The sequence below is a fragment of the Toxotes jaculatrix genome, chromosome 12 (assembly GCF_017976425.1).
Source record: "Toxotes jaculatrix isolate fToxJac2 chromosome 12, fToxJac2.pri, whole genome shotgun sequence".
NCBI classification, from domain to species: domain Eukaryota; kingdom Metazoa; phylum Chordata; class Actinopteri; family Toxotidae; genus Toxotes; species Toxotes jaculatrix.
Genome location: NC_054405.1, coordinates 6,985,743 through 7,002,850, shown reverse-complemented (window position 1 = coordinate 7,002,850; position 17,108 = coordinate 6,985,743). Strand labels below are relative to the sequence as shown.

At 40.8% G+C, this 17,108-nt stretch overlaps 1 protein-coding gene across 1 annotated transcript; it reads left to right on the top strand.

The window, feature by feature from the left end:
* The first annotated feature begins 2,626 nt into the window (after nucleotides 1-2,626).
* Nucleotides 2,627-9,568, top strand: spns3 (spinster homolog 3 (Drosophila)). Its single transcript, XM_041051492.1, has 13 exons — nucleotides 2,627-2,729; nucleotides 3,748-3,994; nucleotides 4,095-4,160; nucleotides 4,522-4,658; nucleotides 5,148-5,299; nucleotides 5,871-5,937; nucleotides 6,025-6,167; nucleotides 6,886-7,038; nucleotides 7,137-7,326; nucleotides 7,973-8,038; nucleotides 8,132-8,230; nucleotides 8,359-8,530; nucleotides 9,222-9,568. Exons 2-13 carry the CDS (start codon nucleotides 3,769-3,771, stop codon nucleotides 9,293-9,295), a joined length of 1,545 nt encoding a protein of 514 aa, XP_040907426.1. The 5' UTR covers nucleotides 2,627-2,729; nucleotides 3,748-3,768; the 3' UTR covers nucleotides 9,296-9,568.
* The last annotated feature ends 7,540 nt before the right edge of the window (nucleotides 9,569-17,108 follow it).

The following is a 17,108-nucleotide window of genomic DNA, read 5'->3' as shown; positions in this document are numbered from 1 at the left end:
CATGCGCTTTTCAATGTGTCTATGCGCCAGGCTGTTCACCACAAAAAAGAGAGAGAATGAAACAGATGATTTGTGGGATAGATAGATAAAACACACTAACTCATTTTTCTAATCTAGTGTATTTTAAAATAGTCGATGCTCACAATGTGAAACACAGCGCTCATTTTGAAGCTGGGACAAATGAAGAATGAACGAATGAACCAAGACAGCAATGAAATGTCCAGTTCTGTTGTATGTAAAACGATTAGCCTTGAGTGTGGATGTTTTTGCACAGAGGAAGATGTAAAAATCACCTAGTTCAAGACTCAGTGTTCATATTCATGTCTGGTTTCTTCTTGCTTTCCGATTAACCTCAATACTATAGCTGGACTATCACCACACAAGGTAGCCATAAACACCAGAATAAATATGATAATGTCAAATAATAAATGTAGAAATGTTGCATATGGCTATATGTAGGATTATCCTTGTAGAATGGATGACGTTTTGTACCAGGGGTATCCACTCTATGTGAACAATTTGTCATTGTCAACACAGATCTGAAAGCAATAGCTTTCAAATGCAGTGATCACCTGTACCCTAAGCTACTTTTCTCTCATAGGAAGAAGTTGTGTAATCTCTAATGAGCTGACTTTATTTCAAAATATATACTGAAAATCACTGGCTTAAAAATGACCCTGTGCAAAGTCAATGCAGCACCAACGCAATATTGGGTTAACTTTGTACAGTATCAATGGGCGGTTGTAACCCAGTGATGGTGCTGGTGATTTCTAGATTACTGCTGGGTTCCTGGGTCAAAACTATCCCCCGTCTTGGAATATAGATGATAGATAAACTATAGAAATTATGATTCAAATACCGCTCAATAACGTTATAAAACAATTAAAAACCTAGGAATCCAGGTGTCCATACAGGTTAACCACCTGTAGCTTCTGTGCTCAAACGGGCCAGCTTCACACTGGACCATCATACTCACAGTAGACACTAGATGGCAACAATTGGCGGGATACTAACAGCCCTCAACAAAATGGTAAGAACATACATTTTGTTTGTTCTGACTGTTATCAGCACGATATCTAAAACTACTAATAATAAGAATAAGAATAAGAATAAGAATAACAAGGGAAAATTTTTTGATCTTTATCTTTTACAGTGGATATGTACTACAGATGCTGACTGTGATATTTTCTTTTAACACTTTGGTTACTTTGCATTATTAATTTCACACCCTGGCTGATAACGTTCTCTCACTTGAGTGATGAGTGACAAAGTGAGAGAGTTGACAGGAATGGCAGACGATTGTTGAGCAGTGAGCACACATGTAGCTACGTAGGTGGCTGATGAACCTGTATGGATCTGTTTTGTGTCACAGAGGCTGTGATGTTTGATTTAGTGAGACCAGAAAGCATCTGAACCAGCTGAAGGGTCGGTTCTTGAATCAGAGATAATTTTAGTAGGCTTACTATAAAACCTTCATGTTCAATGTTACTGTACAGGTTAACTAGTAATACTTACCATGTCACTGAACCTGACACTGATTTTAGATTTAATGACAAAAAGCTTTGTGTGATCACAGAAGGCTACCAAGAGATCTCTGCGGTCTTTTTGTGAGTGAGCGGACAAAAACGTACATTTTGGCAGTTAATTTCTTAAGATGGAGGTATTTTATTTCAAAATGCGTTGTTATCTCACAGGTTACCAACTGCTCTAAAGATTACTTCAGAGAACTGAAAAGGGAGAAGTACAGGATGACGAGAAAAAAAACAAGTCCTGCCCAGGTTTTAAAATAATCAGTCTGGAATTCAAATTAATAGCTGCAGAGGAATGGTTTTGTGGTATACTGTGAGTTTGTGGGGATGGAAGTAAAAAAAATATAAATTAACTGTTAGGAATGATTAAACTGTTTGCGTGCACAAAAATGTGTAGGCGAAAAACTTCATCATCTGCACGCCCCATTGCATTGCACTTTTTCCCATGCTTATATTATTTTTATGCATAAGAATGAAATCAAATCAACTACAACATAAATTACCAGAGCAGTGCTGGCATGTCACCAGTTAAACACCTGCAGAGATTTCAGACCATAGTTTAAGAAATAAAGAAAACGACAATAAAGAAGCAGTTTTCTTGGTTCTCTAAAGGAGTGCCTAAATTAAACTTCCTCCTCCTTCATGTCATTACATAATTCAACTGCATTTTAAGGCTCTTGTTTCTTAGACTTTGAAGGCAAACAAACAGACAAAAATTTGGACTGATGCTGTAAAGTATCGTGGACAAACCACTGATGAAAGCCATAATACGTTCATCTATAGCTTTCCACCCGACACCCACACACACTATCTCAGTCCTTTTATCCTTCTGTTGTGTGGATGAGGCTGTTAAAAGTTATTGGTGGATCAGACCAGTAGCACATGATGTTATCTAACATTGTTTTCTTTTCTGCCCATTAAAAGAAAGAGTGAAAAAACAAAACAAAACAAAGACAGGAGAGAACTGATATGATATTCTTTACAGCGTTGCATCACAGTAGAGATCTGTGTGAAAGCATATGACCAACCCAGAGTGGGCTGGTCCCTTTTGCTAACTTAATATATCTTTAGGCATGTTAGAGCTGAGGCGTCTGTTAGCTTCTTCAAGCCTCAGGGACACACTGAGAACCACACTGTACTCTACAAACTGCCAGTATGGAATTAGCTGAGAACACTGTATAAACAAGACATCATCAACACGTAAGTGAGGATATTTTTTTTTATTTATATTTGAATTTGTGGAGACAGTTTTAGTAAATGAAGCGTTATACTTGTATGAATACATTAACAACTGTATCAGTGTCAGTAAGTGTGATAAAAAAAAAAAAAAAGATAAATAGTGCAGTATGTTGTTTAGAGAAAAGATCTTATGAACTGTGGACCCACTGTTGTCACAGCAGAAAGCATGGTGACTTGTCTGTATATTTCTGTTGTACTCCTGGACTCGCCTAACTTTCTTAAATATCCGATGAGTTCTGATCTCAATCACCCAATGACTGTGTTCTGTTTGGTTTTGTGACAGTGCAGAAATGATGAAATAAATCCTCCTTCTCCTTTTTTGGCCATTCTGACATACAGTAGTTGCAACAATGTGTTCTTATACAGTTGTGTAACTGCCTTTTGTGTCATAAAGACTATTTCTAAAGTGTCTCCACAAACCACATTAAGTGGTTTCCACCAAACTAGATTACTTGTGGAGCACAGGACTTCAAAAGCTGCACTTCAGAAATGTATTACACTTTTCACCGTGTGCCGTTAGGTTAATAAATGCAGTCACTTGTTCTCTGATGTAATTAGACTTATTTGAAGATGAGAGCAAGAAGATCTGCACATTGTATCCACTGAGTATCCAACTATAAATGGAGGAATCTCCGTCTGTCTGTCTGTATTTCAGTGTTCTCAATATCTGCTCATCTGATCAGCTTCACACTTTGTGTGTATATTGCTGAAGACTAAAAAAAGGGCAGTGCCAAGTGTGAAGTCGTTTAGATGATGCTTTCAAGAAAGCTGGGAGCTGGGTTAGAGCAGGTCAAGAAATCAGCCCCTACCGACAAGCACATGGTGAAGGGGACCTTCGCTAGTACTCTATAATACAATCCAGTCATTGAGCTTTCTTCAGTGGTCTAATAAGACTACAACATTATGATCTCTATTATCGGTGAGAGTGCAGAGGGTAAACGATTCCTCTAAAACTAGATCATACACTCTCCACTTGCAGGTTAAGAAAGAGCTGCTCACTATGAAGCCAGAGGGATCAGTGACGTCCCTCCAAGACAGACCAATGCCTCGATGGAGTCTGGGCTCCGGCTCTGGGCTACGTTATGGCTCCTTCGTAAACAGCCTTGCATCACTTACATCAAAGGCAGAGGAAAAACCAGCCATATCACCCAGACAGGCCTATGTAGCTATAGCTGTGCTTTGCTACGTCAACTTGCTCAACTACATGGAACGGTACACAATAGCAGGTTAGAAGATGATTTTTTTTGTGTACACATGACAACACTGGCTGTCAGCAAACACAATATACTGCTTCTAACTTGTTGTTTACATTGTTTTTACTGTTAGGTGTCCTTGGCAACATTCAGAAATTCTTTGACATAAGTGATAGTACAGCTGGACTTCTACAAACAGGTATGATGATACATCTCCTTGATAGACACACTCACACACTATCTCTTCGAGAGATTAATGTTTAAAACTCACACATATTGACCCACAACTGACCCTGAATTACTTAAGATCAAATGATGCAACATGCCCTTCATGTGAATTTGCAGAGCAGTGTTGGTTCATGCAAGACAAAAAAAAATTAGACACACACACATATACACAAAGTTAGTCCCTAAATCGTTTTCATACCTATGTATTGACTGACCACATCCTCACACAAGCTTTATTTTGAAATATTTCATGAGTATTTTTTCTCTATTCATTGTAAATGAATGAGTTAACATTATCAAGAAGGAATTAACTTCTCTTAGTGCACTTACAGTTTTCATCTGCAGTTTCTTACTGTTGGCACCTCTGTTTGGTTACCTCGGGGACCGCTACAACCGGAAATACATCATGATTGGTGGTTTGAGTGTGTGGCTAGTCACTGCAGCCGGCAGCTCTTTAGTGACTGAATCGGTAAGTGAAAAATAGATGTGCTTGCAGACATTTTACAGGAAATTAGGAGCATGTGGTGTCACTTCCTGAGGTTAATGGTTCTTCTTCATCTATCAGTCTACTTCATTGTGTGTTCACACGTTGAATGGAAATGAATGAACTGAATTTGAGTGCAGTGAGAAGCTGGGAAGTTTGTGGCTCAGCCTTAAGTCCTTAAGGCTACAAACATGCAAAGTTCATTTTAATACACGCTTAAGCAAATATTACACAAGGCATGAAAACAAAGTAAGTTGTAAATTTGTTTAATGCACCACATGGACTTCAACATAAAATTCAATAGAGCAGTTCCACTGTATTCTGCAGCATCTTTTGGAATTAAATAAGTGTTTTATTAATTGTACTGTTCTTGGATGTAAGAATGTCGTATATTAAACTGTTAGAAGACCCTTGTGGTATTTGTGACTGAACCATGGTGAAATACTTCTAATGATGCTGTCTTGATCTCTGTAGTATTTCTGGCTTCTGGTCTTGTTGCGAGCTCTGGTCGGGATAGGAGAGGCCAGCTACTCCACCATTGCTCCCACCATCATCAGTGACCTCTTTACTGGTGGTCAGCGGAGCGTCATGATCTGTGTCTTCTACATCTTCATCCCCGTAGGAAGGTCAGAAGCTAACTCAATCTAAAACTAACTAAAGATCATGTACCGTTGTGTGGGAATGCAGCTGAAAGCATGAATTGTTCTGGCGTGTGGTTGGTGTGAAGCTCTGGCATCTGAAATTTGGGGGTTTTCTGAAGGGAATGCTTGGTAATGCACAGCATTGCATTTACTACTGTTGGAAAAACAGAGAGATGAACAACAGGCAACCACGTTTGCTTGTGGAGTTTCCAGTTTGTGGAGCTTCCTGGTTCAATGCTGCACCTAAACTTGGAAGATAATATGGATGGTGCACAGATAACAGAGGCATGACAACAAAATCAAGTCTCTGCACGATTCTTTCACAGTGTGCTGAAATAAACCAAGAGAGTTCACTTGCCAAGTTATGAAATGACAAAACAGTAGAGTAACATCCAGTCAGTCCTTCAGTTCTTTGGACAGTTCAAAGTAAATTTAACATGCAAACATGCAAAGCAGGTTTTATGTGTAAACCCCACAGGACATGTACACCATATCACTAAGCTTGTTTACATCATTGTGTTCACTTAACTGTCTTGATCGTTCTGTGTCTTTTCAGTGGTCTTGGATACATAGTAGGGGCAGGATGTGCTACTCTCACAGGGGACTGGCGCTGGGCTCTCAGAGTGAGAAAGTTTTCATTATCAGTGACGCAAATATTAACTAACTTAAATAGAGTCATACATACCTTAACATTTTTTCTGTGTTATCAGATCACTCCCATCTTGGGTTTAGTGGGACTTGTTTTGCTGGTTTTCTTGTGCCCTAACCCAGTCAGAGGTGCTGCAGAAACTCATGGAGAAGGAGTTACAGAGCGGAGCTCTTACCTGGAGGATGTGAAATATCTTCTGAAAAAGTAGGACATGGAAACTAAAACTGATACAATACAGATATTGATTGAGAATATGTCATGTCATCATCTGCCGCTTATCTGGGTCCAGGCCCAGGTTGCGGGGGCAACTGCTGCCCAGTCCACAATGCACCGAAGTCCTGCAGCACCACCCATGGGTGCTAGGCCCATGTCAGGTGGTGCCACCTGGAGTGGGGCTCAAACCCACAACCCCCAGAAATTGAATCTCGTGCTCTACCAACTGAGCTAACCAGGCGGTCTGATTGGGAATATTAACAAAAAAAAAAAAAAAAAGTACATCAGCTGATGTTCATTTTTTTACATAAATACATATAAAAAACAAAATTTTTGATAATGATCACTTAAATTTGGTTATTATTATGGTTATTAAAGGATCGTGGCCAGAGTATGTACCAAGTAGCACATTTAGAGTTGAAAAATAGACTTGTCAGATCTCTCTGCTGGACATACTATGTAATGGCTTCACCCTTCTAAATGATCTCAAATATATTTTTGGCATTTCTTTACTGCAAATATCAGTTAAATGTACTGCACATCAGTATATCTACAATGAGCTGATATCAGTCAAGAAACTGGCCCTGGCAGATTTATTACTCAGGCTCTAATTTCATTCTGCTGTACTTTGGAAAGGCTGAAGCAGAGTTTACTGCGATATCATTTTTGATCAGTACTCACAAATCTTGTTTTGTTGCTCTGACCTTAGTAAAAGTTATGTGTGGTCATCATTTGGAGTGACGGCGATGGCCTTCCTCACCGGAGCCCTGGCTTTCTGGATGCCTACTTTTCTGTCCAGAGCTCAAGTCACTCAGGGAATCCGACCGCCATGCAACAAAGAGCCCTGTGACCACACAGACAGGTGCAATGTGACCTTTGACCCGCAACAGCCTTAATCTACTTAGTTTCCTTCAAAATTGCTGCAGAATTTTAACAGTGCTGTCTCTGCTCCCTGTACAGTTATATCTTCGGTGCTGTGACAGTGGCGACAGGCGTTCTGGGAGGGAGTCTTGGCACTGGTTTATCCAGATGGTTTAGGGACAAGGTGCCAAACGCGGACCCACTCATCTGTGCAATAGGCATGCTGGGATCTGCCCCATGCCTCTTTATCACCATATTTGTGGCATCATCAAGCATTCCAGCCACTTATGTAAGAGACAAACTTCTGTCTTTGCTGGTGTCCTGTAGTTAAAATGATTGTTTTCATGTAAAGTCTGCATTGCTTTAGTATAGACTCAAATATGTCAACAACTACTGGATGGATTGTCATGAAATTTGGTTTTCAAATTTCTGGCTTATCACTTGCTTCACACACTCATGACCCCCAAATTTGTGATCCTTTAATATAGTGCCATCATCGTGCCAAAGGTTTAAGTTTTCCAGTACTTTGGTTTATGACCAAATACCTGCAAAAAGCACTCCCATCATCCTCAGCTGTGCTTTGTGTTTTGTGCTCATTCTTAAATGTTAGCATGCTAACCAGCTAAATTAAGGTGGTTTTAGTGGTAACTCCTGTCTGTTGCATATTAGCATTGTCACTGTGAGCATGTTAGAGGGCCGACTGTGGCATTTACCTCAAAGCACTGCTGTGCCAACACACAACCTCACAGAGCTGTAAGCATGACTCGTGTTCCTGTTTTAATTGGGGGACCGATCATTGACATAATGATGTCAAAAAATACAGAACAAAAGACATTTTAAGGGAAAAACCTAAATTCAAAGGCTGTGAAGTCATTCTGTGAATAACTGATGAATGTATGTGTTGCTTACTGGGTGTCCTAAATGTCTCGTTTCAGGTATTCATTTTCTTAGGTGAACTGTTGCTATCACTTAACTGGGCTGTTCTAGCAGACATACTTCTGGTGAGTTTGAATGGTGTGTTTGGGAATAAAAATATAAAACTGTTAGCTGAAAATTCGAGCTAATGAGTTTAACTGTGTTACTTTTTATCTCAGTATGTTGTTATACCAACCAGAAGGGCCACAGCTGAGGCTCTCCAGATCACAGTCTGCCATCTCCTGGGTGATGCTGGGAGTCCCTACTTAATAGGAACGGTGAGAAATACTTGCACTTTCTCACAGTCAACATTTTTTTTTACTGTACTGATCCATCAATAGTACCACTATGAGCAGGAGTAAACAGCTTTTTCTATGTATCACTGAGAATGAATCTTCACCTGTAGATCTCTGATGCTATCCGCGAAGCTAAACCTAAAACCTATGACTGGAGATTCCGCAGTCTGAAGTACAGCCTCCTGGTCTGCCCATTTGTTGGAATTCTGGGTGGCCTGTTTTTCCTCATGACTTCCCTCTACGTAACTGAAGACAAAAAGGCAGCTCAGCAATTTGTTGAAGGTACTGGAAATGGACAGTTCTAGTGATTTAACAAAACACCAAATCTCAACAGTGACACAGTATGAACATGGCTCTAATACAACGACCCTCATACATATTCCACTGTTCTTTTGAGCTGAGAATGTTTAATTTTGTATTTCTGAAGAGGAATTTGTATGGATGACACACAAGCACATGATTAAGTCCCCTCCATTGTGTTTGTTTGTTGGAATGTCCTTCCTAAAAAAAACAGGCCTCCATTCAACTCACTTCACTACACCATAGCACTCCTCCTAATGCAGTTAAGAACTAATTCCCCTCATCTGCACACATGCCCCAGTAATACACTGCCAGTCTAGTTTTCTGGCAACTCAGGGGCAGAGAGGGGCTAAAGCTGATAAAGTCAACATTGATTTTTTTGGATCTGAACTGACCTCATTCTCTCCGTTTTGTTGGATTGTTAAATGGTGTATGAGGCAGCTGCATCAACATAGTGCCTTAGCTGGCATCACGTTTGTAGATAAGAGCTGGCTCCCCCCTTAACATACACTTCTCCTATCCTGCACCAACTTGCGTCTGGTCACTCAGTTTGCATGTGATTCTAATGAGTGTTTCCCACTTAAATTTTAAATGTTAAAACACGTTTTTGTTTGTTTGTTTGTTTGTTTGTTTGTTTGTTTGTTTGTTTGTTTGTTTGTTTGTTTGTTACCAGAAACTCCTCCTCCACCACAGCAGGGTCCTGCACCTGAGTCCTCCATGGACCTAAGCAACAGGAGTACTGAGTAAAGCTGAACAAAAGAAACCATGAAATCAATTTATTGGTAAATATTTGAAGTTAAGTTAAAGACTACTGAAAAAAATGTTGGAGCTGACCCAAAAGGGTACAGCCACACACTGATGACAGAAAGTATTATTTTACACTGTTAGACCATCAAATACTTTTTAAAAATGTTTTTACCTCCCATTCAGGGACACTGTGCAGTATACTTGAAAAGAAAATGCTTTTATTTTATGAATGAAAATGTTGTTTTTAAATTTTCAATAAATTTGTAAGCATTCCCTTCTATCTATCTATCTATCTATCTATCTATCTATCTATCTATCTATCTATCTATCTATCTATCTATCTATCTATCTATCTATCTATCTATCTATCTATCTATCTATCTATCTATCTATCACACATAAACTAACTACCCAGCTAGCCTGGCTCCTAGACATTTTGGAGTAGACATTTCAGTCAGTCCGTTTATGAACAAAGGCTTTAATTTGCTACACTAACTAATAACTATGCACCCAGCTGTTTTTGTCAAACACATCAGTTTAAGTTACAGGCAGCACCAGAAACAGAAACAGAAATTGAGCAGACTTATCAAAAATAATCATAAAGGTAATGGAATTATACAGGTATATTAGCCCATTACATTCTGAAATATACAGCTGGAGAAACCTTAAGCTTTGTGCATGTAACAGCCCAGACTCAAGAGAAATGCTTTGCTGACAGCAGGATTTCAAAATGGTTGGGTTCAGTTCCATGCAGCTATGATCCACTTGTTTTTCTTTCCTTAACAATACTCCTCAATTTTGCTGACACCCATCAATGCTAATGTGGCCACTTTGGGAAGCAGATTCTCCAGCTCAGTCTGGTTCATAAACCTTAGGCAGAATATGCTGAATTTGCCCAAGTATCCATATTGAGGATCGTCAGATTAACCTCTCCATCTATGAACGTCCCAGCCAGCAACCAGCTGCTGCCTCCTAATGAGGACCAGAGGGGCCCCAGGCTGGACCACAACATACGCACATAATGGAGTTAAAGATAGAGGATGTCCATTCTCTACTCTCTGTTTTCACTTAACACTCCAGGGCAGTGTCTCAAAACCCTGGCTGTATGTTGTCCTCAACGTAAGGAGTGTTTTTATTTAACAAAAAAGTGTATTCTTTCAATTTTCTTCACATTTCTTTCTTTCATTTTTTTATTTTTGAGAATGTCCACAAGATGGCGCAGCTGCATTACTGTAAGAAGTAAAGAAATGCTGTCACAAGGAGCTGGTGACAGGAACGTAACACGAGCACAGCACAGACTGAAATCCAGCAGTTTTGGACTTGTGCACAAGCAGGACACCTATAAAACTCATTAATCATTTCTCTCAGACGTTACAGGATAAAACTGACACTGAGGCCTCTTACACTTTGTGTGTAATGTGTTACCGTGTTAAACAACCACATGAGTGTCTACCTTTGACACTAGCACTCCATTTGAGTGTTTACTGAACCCTAAACTGTGTGTGAGACTGTGACCCCTGCCGAGTTCACAGAACATGATACGTGGTAACATTCATCATCTTGAGCTGAGCTGCTCTCGTCAAAGACGAGCACAGATCAGGCAAACAGACATATTTAAACACGCTAGTACGACGGCCGCAAGTCAGTCTATTCCTGAACTGTTCAGACAGCTGTTGCAGAGGTGTCTTAACATCACCTGGCAAATCCCAACAGCTTCATGTCACTGCGTGCAAGAGTAAAGCAGGCAGGGAGGTCAAAGGTCATTGCCCTTGTCATTCTCAGGTACAAGGTCATGCAGTAATTGGGCTGCATTGTCATCATGTTATTGATCAGTCTCAATAACTGCTGTACAGAAGGACAACGTGACTGAGGTGGAATCTTGTAGCAGAACTAATGTGCTGATTGATGACATTTCTGACCAAATAGTTCCCATTAAAGTGCGGAAACTGTCGACTGAGTCTGACATTTACTGACAGATGAAAGCTGCAGTTCAAGGACGCTCAGCCATTGTTCAAGGTTTCTCTGCTTTATCATGGAATGCTCTGGTATTTCCTTTTGTTTTTGAGCACCTCAGCCTTAAGTTGTAATTTTCCAGAAGTTTTGTGATTACTCAGTATGCTGAGGGAATAGCCTGGGCAGCAGGACATGTATGTGGAATAACAAGCAAACACACGCACACCAAAAGGTATGTCGAAAACATTCTAGAGGTAACAGTTCAACCTGCAATTAAAACACAATAGGTATTGTGTTATGTTTCTGAGCACTTTATCGGCATACCGCTCCGTTTCCCCTGTCGACCCTGGCTGCACAGGAAACTGTCACAATGGCTAATAAATTGTCCGGGCCGATCAATGAGGGAGCCAGGAGCCAGGAGCCAGGGGGAGAGCGGATACAGTCCATGTTTACTCAGGGATGGGGAACATTTTTGTCGTGAAAACAGCCATGCATTGGACGTAGTCACACGAAGCAACATGCTGGTACATGCAATATGGCAGTAGTTCACAATCAGAACACTGTCTTGATATCAATAACCACCAGAGCGGTTCATGTGCATCACACATATTTACTGTAAGAGAAGTGCAGCTTATCTATCCCATGTTTGTATTATTCTCACCCTTCCACCACAGATGAGCTGTAGAAGAATGATAAGGAAAGTCAGACCGCATTTGTGGGCGTGAAGTTGCACTCTTTTCTTATCGCCAGCAAACTGCTGCAGTGACATGACATCATACAGAGGAAGAGTCTTCTCCACCCTCTGTGCTGCCTCTTGTTTGGACAATTACATCATATGGACCTTCCTGTCTGTACACCTCAGCAAACAAGGATAAATCTATACTGTGAAGTGTCAGGGTGAACTGTCGCCAAAGAAATGAAAGGACTGTTATTTCCACGCTGCTATAGGGTGTCAGTGTTGCATCTCTAAGATGCACCGCTGTGTGTGTATTTGATGGGCGATACAAGCCCAAATGAAATGCATTGATTGGATTTTGGGGCGGGGGGGCGTGGGGGGGGGGGGGTTATTCACACAGACATACACACATGCAAGGTTTATAAATTGTTGGCGTTAATTAACACAGTGGTTTGCTGATTGTAAATGCAAAGAAGCCAGTTGCTGTCAAAGAAGGAAACATTACTGGAAGACAGACAACGCAGTGAAAAAATGTGCTATTTTCAGCTGTAGCAATGTGTTTCATATTTTCAGATAATATATCAACAATGTTCCTGTTCGTGTATGATTAAGTGTTTTATAGGCTGTATAGCAGACTAATTATGCCTTTTCTCTCTGTCTAACTTTGTCTGGAGCAGGGAGGGCAAACGCGGACTACAACGAAAATGCAGCCAAATCTGAGGTTTGCCATATAATGGCATATGAACATTCTGGTCCTATGTATTTAGCATTCCTGTTTCAGAGGCTTTCTGGCCGCTGGGCTGGAGAGAGCTGATTCACAGACACAGTCATGGCAATGGGGTAATTACAAAGACTCATGCAGCCTATAAATATGAGCTGCAGCACCATGCATATCTGCATGTCAGTCTCAGCCACATGGTAGGTCAAATTTCTCCAATTAGGCAGAGCTTGGTGCGAGTTTTTCAGCTGCATAAAAGATGCAGTTGGAGGAAAATAATTCAAACAAAAGGGATCAACGTGATGATATTGAGGCAGACAGTGGAGTCGGAGCTGGTTTTACCTTCCAGACAGATCAACTGAGACTGATGACCCAGGACCAAGTAGTCCAGCTTGGATGGAGCTGTCAAATAAATAATTAAATGAGCAGATAAAAGACACTGTCTCTGCCCCCCTGAACACTATATTTAGTTGCTGCTCTCTCTCTCTGCCTCCTCCTGCTGCTGCACTACATAGTATAACCCCCAGATCAGACTTCCATGGAGTGGAGACATCAGGCCAGATCTATTCAAATCCTCAGCTGCTCTGCCGCCAGACATTCTGCTGCTTGAGTTTGGAAAACCACATGGCAGGAGGTGAGTGGGAGTGAGGTAGCTCCAGCAAGCTACTGTCAGGCACAGACAGTCCAGAGGTCAGGGGGTCACAGCTGATGAGAAAAGGTCAGCATGGCAGAGCCCACACCTCAAGACCGAGCAAAGCCTAGACGGCTCCGGTTCCAAAAACAAAACCCTGTGAAGAGAGTGGAAGTGGGGTGGTCCAGTGCCTCAAGACATCAGTGAGGGCAGCGAGCTCTCTCTGTCCAAAGTAACAGTGCTGATGATAACAGCTTAGTCTCTTACTTGGCACATTCAAATATCTTGGCAGGTTGTCATTATGGCATCAGTCCACTGAAGACGTGCCCTATTAATACTACCAGTTTGGCTTTTTATAAATTATTGGAGCAAGGCTAGTTTACTTACTGGCCTGTGTGAAATGAGTCCAGTTAAATATTTCATTGCGTGACCACTGAGTCAGCTATTTCTACTAGTTGTGTGAATTGATGACATGGGTCAAACAGAGATGAAGTAGAACATTTCTCTTCCAAGAATACAAGTGAATTTCAGTCACTAGCTGATGAATGGAACCAAAGTTGTGACAAAGGCATCACCACAGCCAATTTTTAACAGTGTAAAATAATGTAAATGTGACCTTAGGGCACAATGTACTGAAAAGCAAAGGAGGCAGATATTAAGGGTCAAAATGTTCTACATACGTAAGAGTGGTTGGAAATTACAAATGTACGACTGTTGTTTGTTTCTTACCTTCAGGAGGAGGGCTGTTCATTCGCTGCTTCAGGATCTTTAACATACATCGTGTACTCCTGGAAACAGGGACAATTCGTTCTTAGTACAGGAAAAGGAAGTGTGTCTATTTAACTGGACATAAACTTGGCTGATCGAAGGAACAATGGGTGAATCATAAACTGTTGTGTGATTACTATGTTCAAAAATGTCCTCGAATGTTTATTTGCTTAATGTTTTGTTTATTCATTTCAATCTAAATTCACTTTATTTCCAGGGGCTATAGGTGAAAAATCTAAATGATAGAAAATAAAATAGATCTTTATATACAATAAAGGCTATAATAATCATATGGAAACATCATTACTATCAGTTATACACGCAAACAAACTTCAGACAGACTCTGTGTGCAGGTTCTGGAGTAATTATAAGAGTTGAGGACCAGAAGTACAAGAAGGATTACCAGATCATCTGCATACAGTGAATGATGAGATAACCAAAAGCAGAACCAGTTTTACACACTGCTGACAAGTCATCCATAAACCAGTAAAACAAGAAGTGGGAAAATATTCCACCTTATCCAACCCCATTACTGACATTTCAGATTTTTTTTTTTCACAAAGAGTCAATGAAAACAATTTTCATTGTGATCTGCTCGATTACTTGAGTATTACTGCAGAATTACAGCAGAAACATGAGGAGCATGATTGATGGATACACTGTGGGTTCTTGCAAATTTCATGAGCAAAAGGAGGTGGAGACGTGTGTACCAGAAACACAGCTGATAGACACACGTGTTATTGGGACATTTAAACTTTACTGGCAGACACTTATTAGAGTGCAGAATGCGTCAGCTTTATCGCCCTGCGGGCACTGGGCCTGCCGATTAGCAGGTTATCTCCCATCCTGCACTGGAGGCTTGGCCCTCAGCTGAAACAGGAAGGAAGGCTGGGGCAGTGACTCAGTGGCTCCAGGCCACATAGCAGAATAATGCCACAGATAGGTCCAGGTCCACCAGACCACTCCGCAAGATGGAAAAACACACAGGATCCCACAGACATGACCAGCATATCAAACACATCCCAAAGAAAGAGGAGGGGAGGTGGGGGCTCCAGAGAGGGAGACAGGAACAACTGTTTACTGGGGCTCCCCTCCTAAGCCCTCCACATGAGCCCACTGGCTGGTTTGGCCCTCTTCTCTTTTCCTGCATCCTCTTACCCTGGCTGTCAGTCTGCAGCATTACAAAAGCAATTCTTGTCAGTATCACTTGATCATTTTCTACTGAGGCTGCCAGGCTGCACTATGTGCATCATATTTTCCAGATTCAAACGAAGGGGATTTTCAGACATCAAAGTTATTGGGAAGTAAGTGGATAATTGCTTTGAAAGTAGTTCTGCAAAACAAATGCCTGTGCAGGCTTTAGGTTTTACATGCAGAACTTTCATTTCAGTCTAAATAAAACAATACAGGTCAACTAAGTGCATGCAAATGCATTCAGACCTCATCTCTGATACCCTTGCAATGCCAAACTCCTTTTGCAGCAGAGCCTAGCAGGCGGCCAGCCTTCTCCCTGACTGATGCCAGGATTCAGCCTCCCTCATCTTCTACATATCTACCATCCCCCAGACTTTGTTAAGCCTTTCACTGGTTTAGATAAAGACAAAAAAAAGCTTGATTTCATTTCACTTTAAGATGATTAGCATATGGATGTATGCTTTTGTTTCAGTGAGGGAGGATAAAACCTCACCAGCATGTCTGTTACACAGTCATTAGCAGGCAACCCAGTTCATCAGGAAAAGAGCTTATTGGCCAGTGTCCCCTCTGGCTTTCAGGAAAATCAAACTAAACTTGTCAGGAATGCCTCCTCTGCACGCCCACCTTTCACACATACACTGAACCCTGTACTCACTTTAAATCAACAGCATCTCAGCTTGTCTTGTTCTGCCTCTCATCTTTCTCTCCAAAGTCCATCCATATCCATATCCCTTGGTTCAATATAATGAAGTGCACTCCACTTTCTGAGATGTACAGCTGCTCATGTACACAATGCGATTTAGCAATTACCTGGAGATATATTAACTCCTTTCTGATAGAACACAGAAACATTCATTTGCATGCAGGATTGGACCTTGCCCAGTCGTTCAGAATCAGCTCATTTTCCTTCTCTGGACACTCTTACAGCTCTGGTGCCTCCACCACCTCTACTTGTTTCAGAAGCTCATCTCATAACATGTGATAGCATTTCAAATAATCATTGAAGTGTGGATGGAGACATCAGAGCCAGAGACAGAGCAATATTTATGTATAAGACACAATAAATGATGCACATGATGTGCAGTGTTGCAGGACAATGCCATATTCTTCAATGGTATTTCATCTGTCATTGTAATTAGTTAAAAACCCAGATGTCTCCCAGCAGCATTAATAAAGGCGGCTGTATGCACATTTTTATGGGATCAGCAAAGAACAAAGTCCCTGCAGTCATTTAAGGTTTTCTAGATCTTCCTGCTATAGACTGTAATGAAGCTGGGGACAGTGGTGGCTGCTGAAACTGTCAGAACTCTGTCAGCTGCATTGTAGTCATCTTTTCTTAACCAAACCAGATGAATTTCTTTTGCTGAGTTTATTCTGTAACCACTGGGAATGCCACAGACAAACAAGTCCAACAGCAGGATCCATCCAGCTTTATTCTCCACTGACCACTCTGCCCCGAAAAGCTTGTTGTGAAGAGGATCTCTTCTGGAAAAAATAAATAAATAAAAATAAATAAATAAATCCTAAAAAAAAATCCTAATTCCTTTTTCAGTAAGAATGATATGATACCAAATCAATCAGAACTGGACAGACAATGTGACAAAGTGTTGCAGAAGGCTGGACATCATACCTCTTGGTTGTTGTGTTCTTAAATTACTCTATCAAATGTTTGGGTTTGATGGTATTTGATTTTTTCTGCCCCCGTATGACAAGCTCAGTGGGATTTTAGGATGCACTCCTCTGAAACTCTCCTCTGAAATTCTTTCCATTTTTTCCACACACCTTGACACAAGTTCAGGAAGTCGTTATTGATTAGTCGTGTTATTTACTGAGTCATGTGCATACAAGTGAAAAGCCCAAATGACCTACATCC

Bases quoted from the DNA above. Each gene is read 5' to 3' on its own strand.
- spns3 (XM_041051492.1), top strand. From the start codon at position 3,769: ATGAAGCCAGAGGGATCAGTGACGTCCCTCCAAGACAGACCAATGCCT. The intron at 8,231-8,358 runs GTGAGAAATACT...CTTCACCTGTAG, and splicing joins GTCCCTACTTAATAGGAACG to ATCTCTGATGCTATCCGCGA. The intron at 8,531-9,221 runs GTACTGGAAATG...GTTTGTTACCAG, and splicing joins AGCTCAGCAATTTGTTGAAG to AAACTCCTCCTCCACCACAG.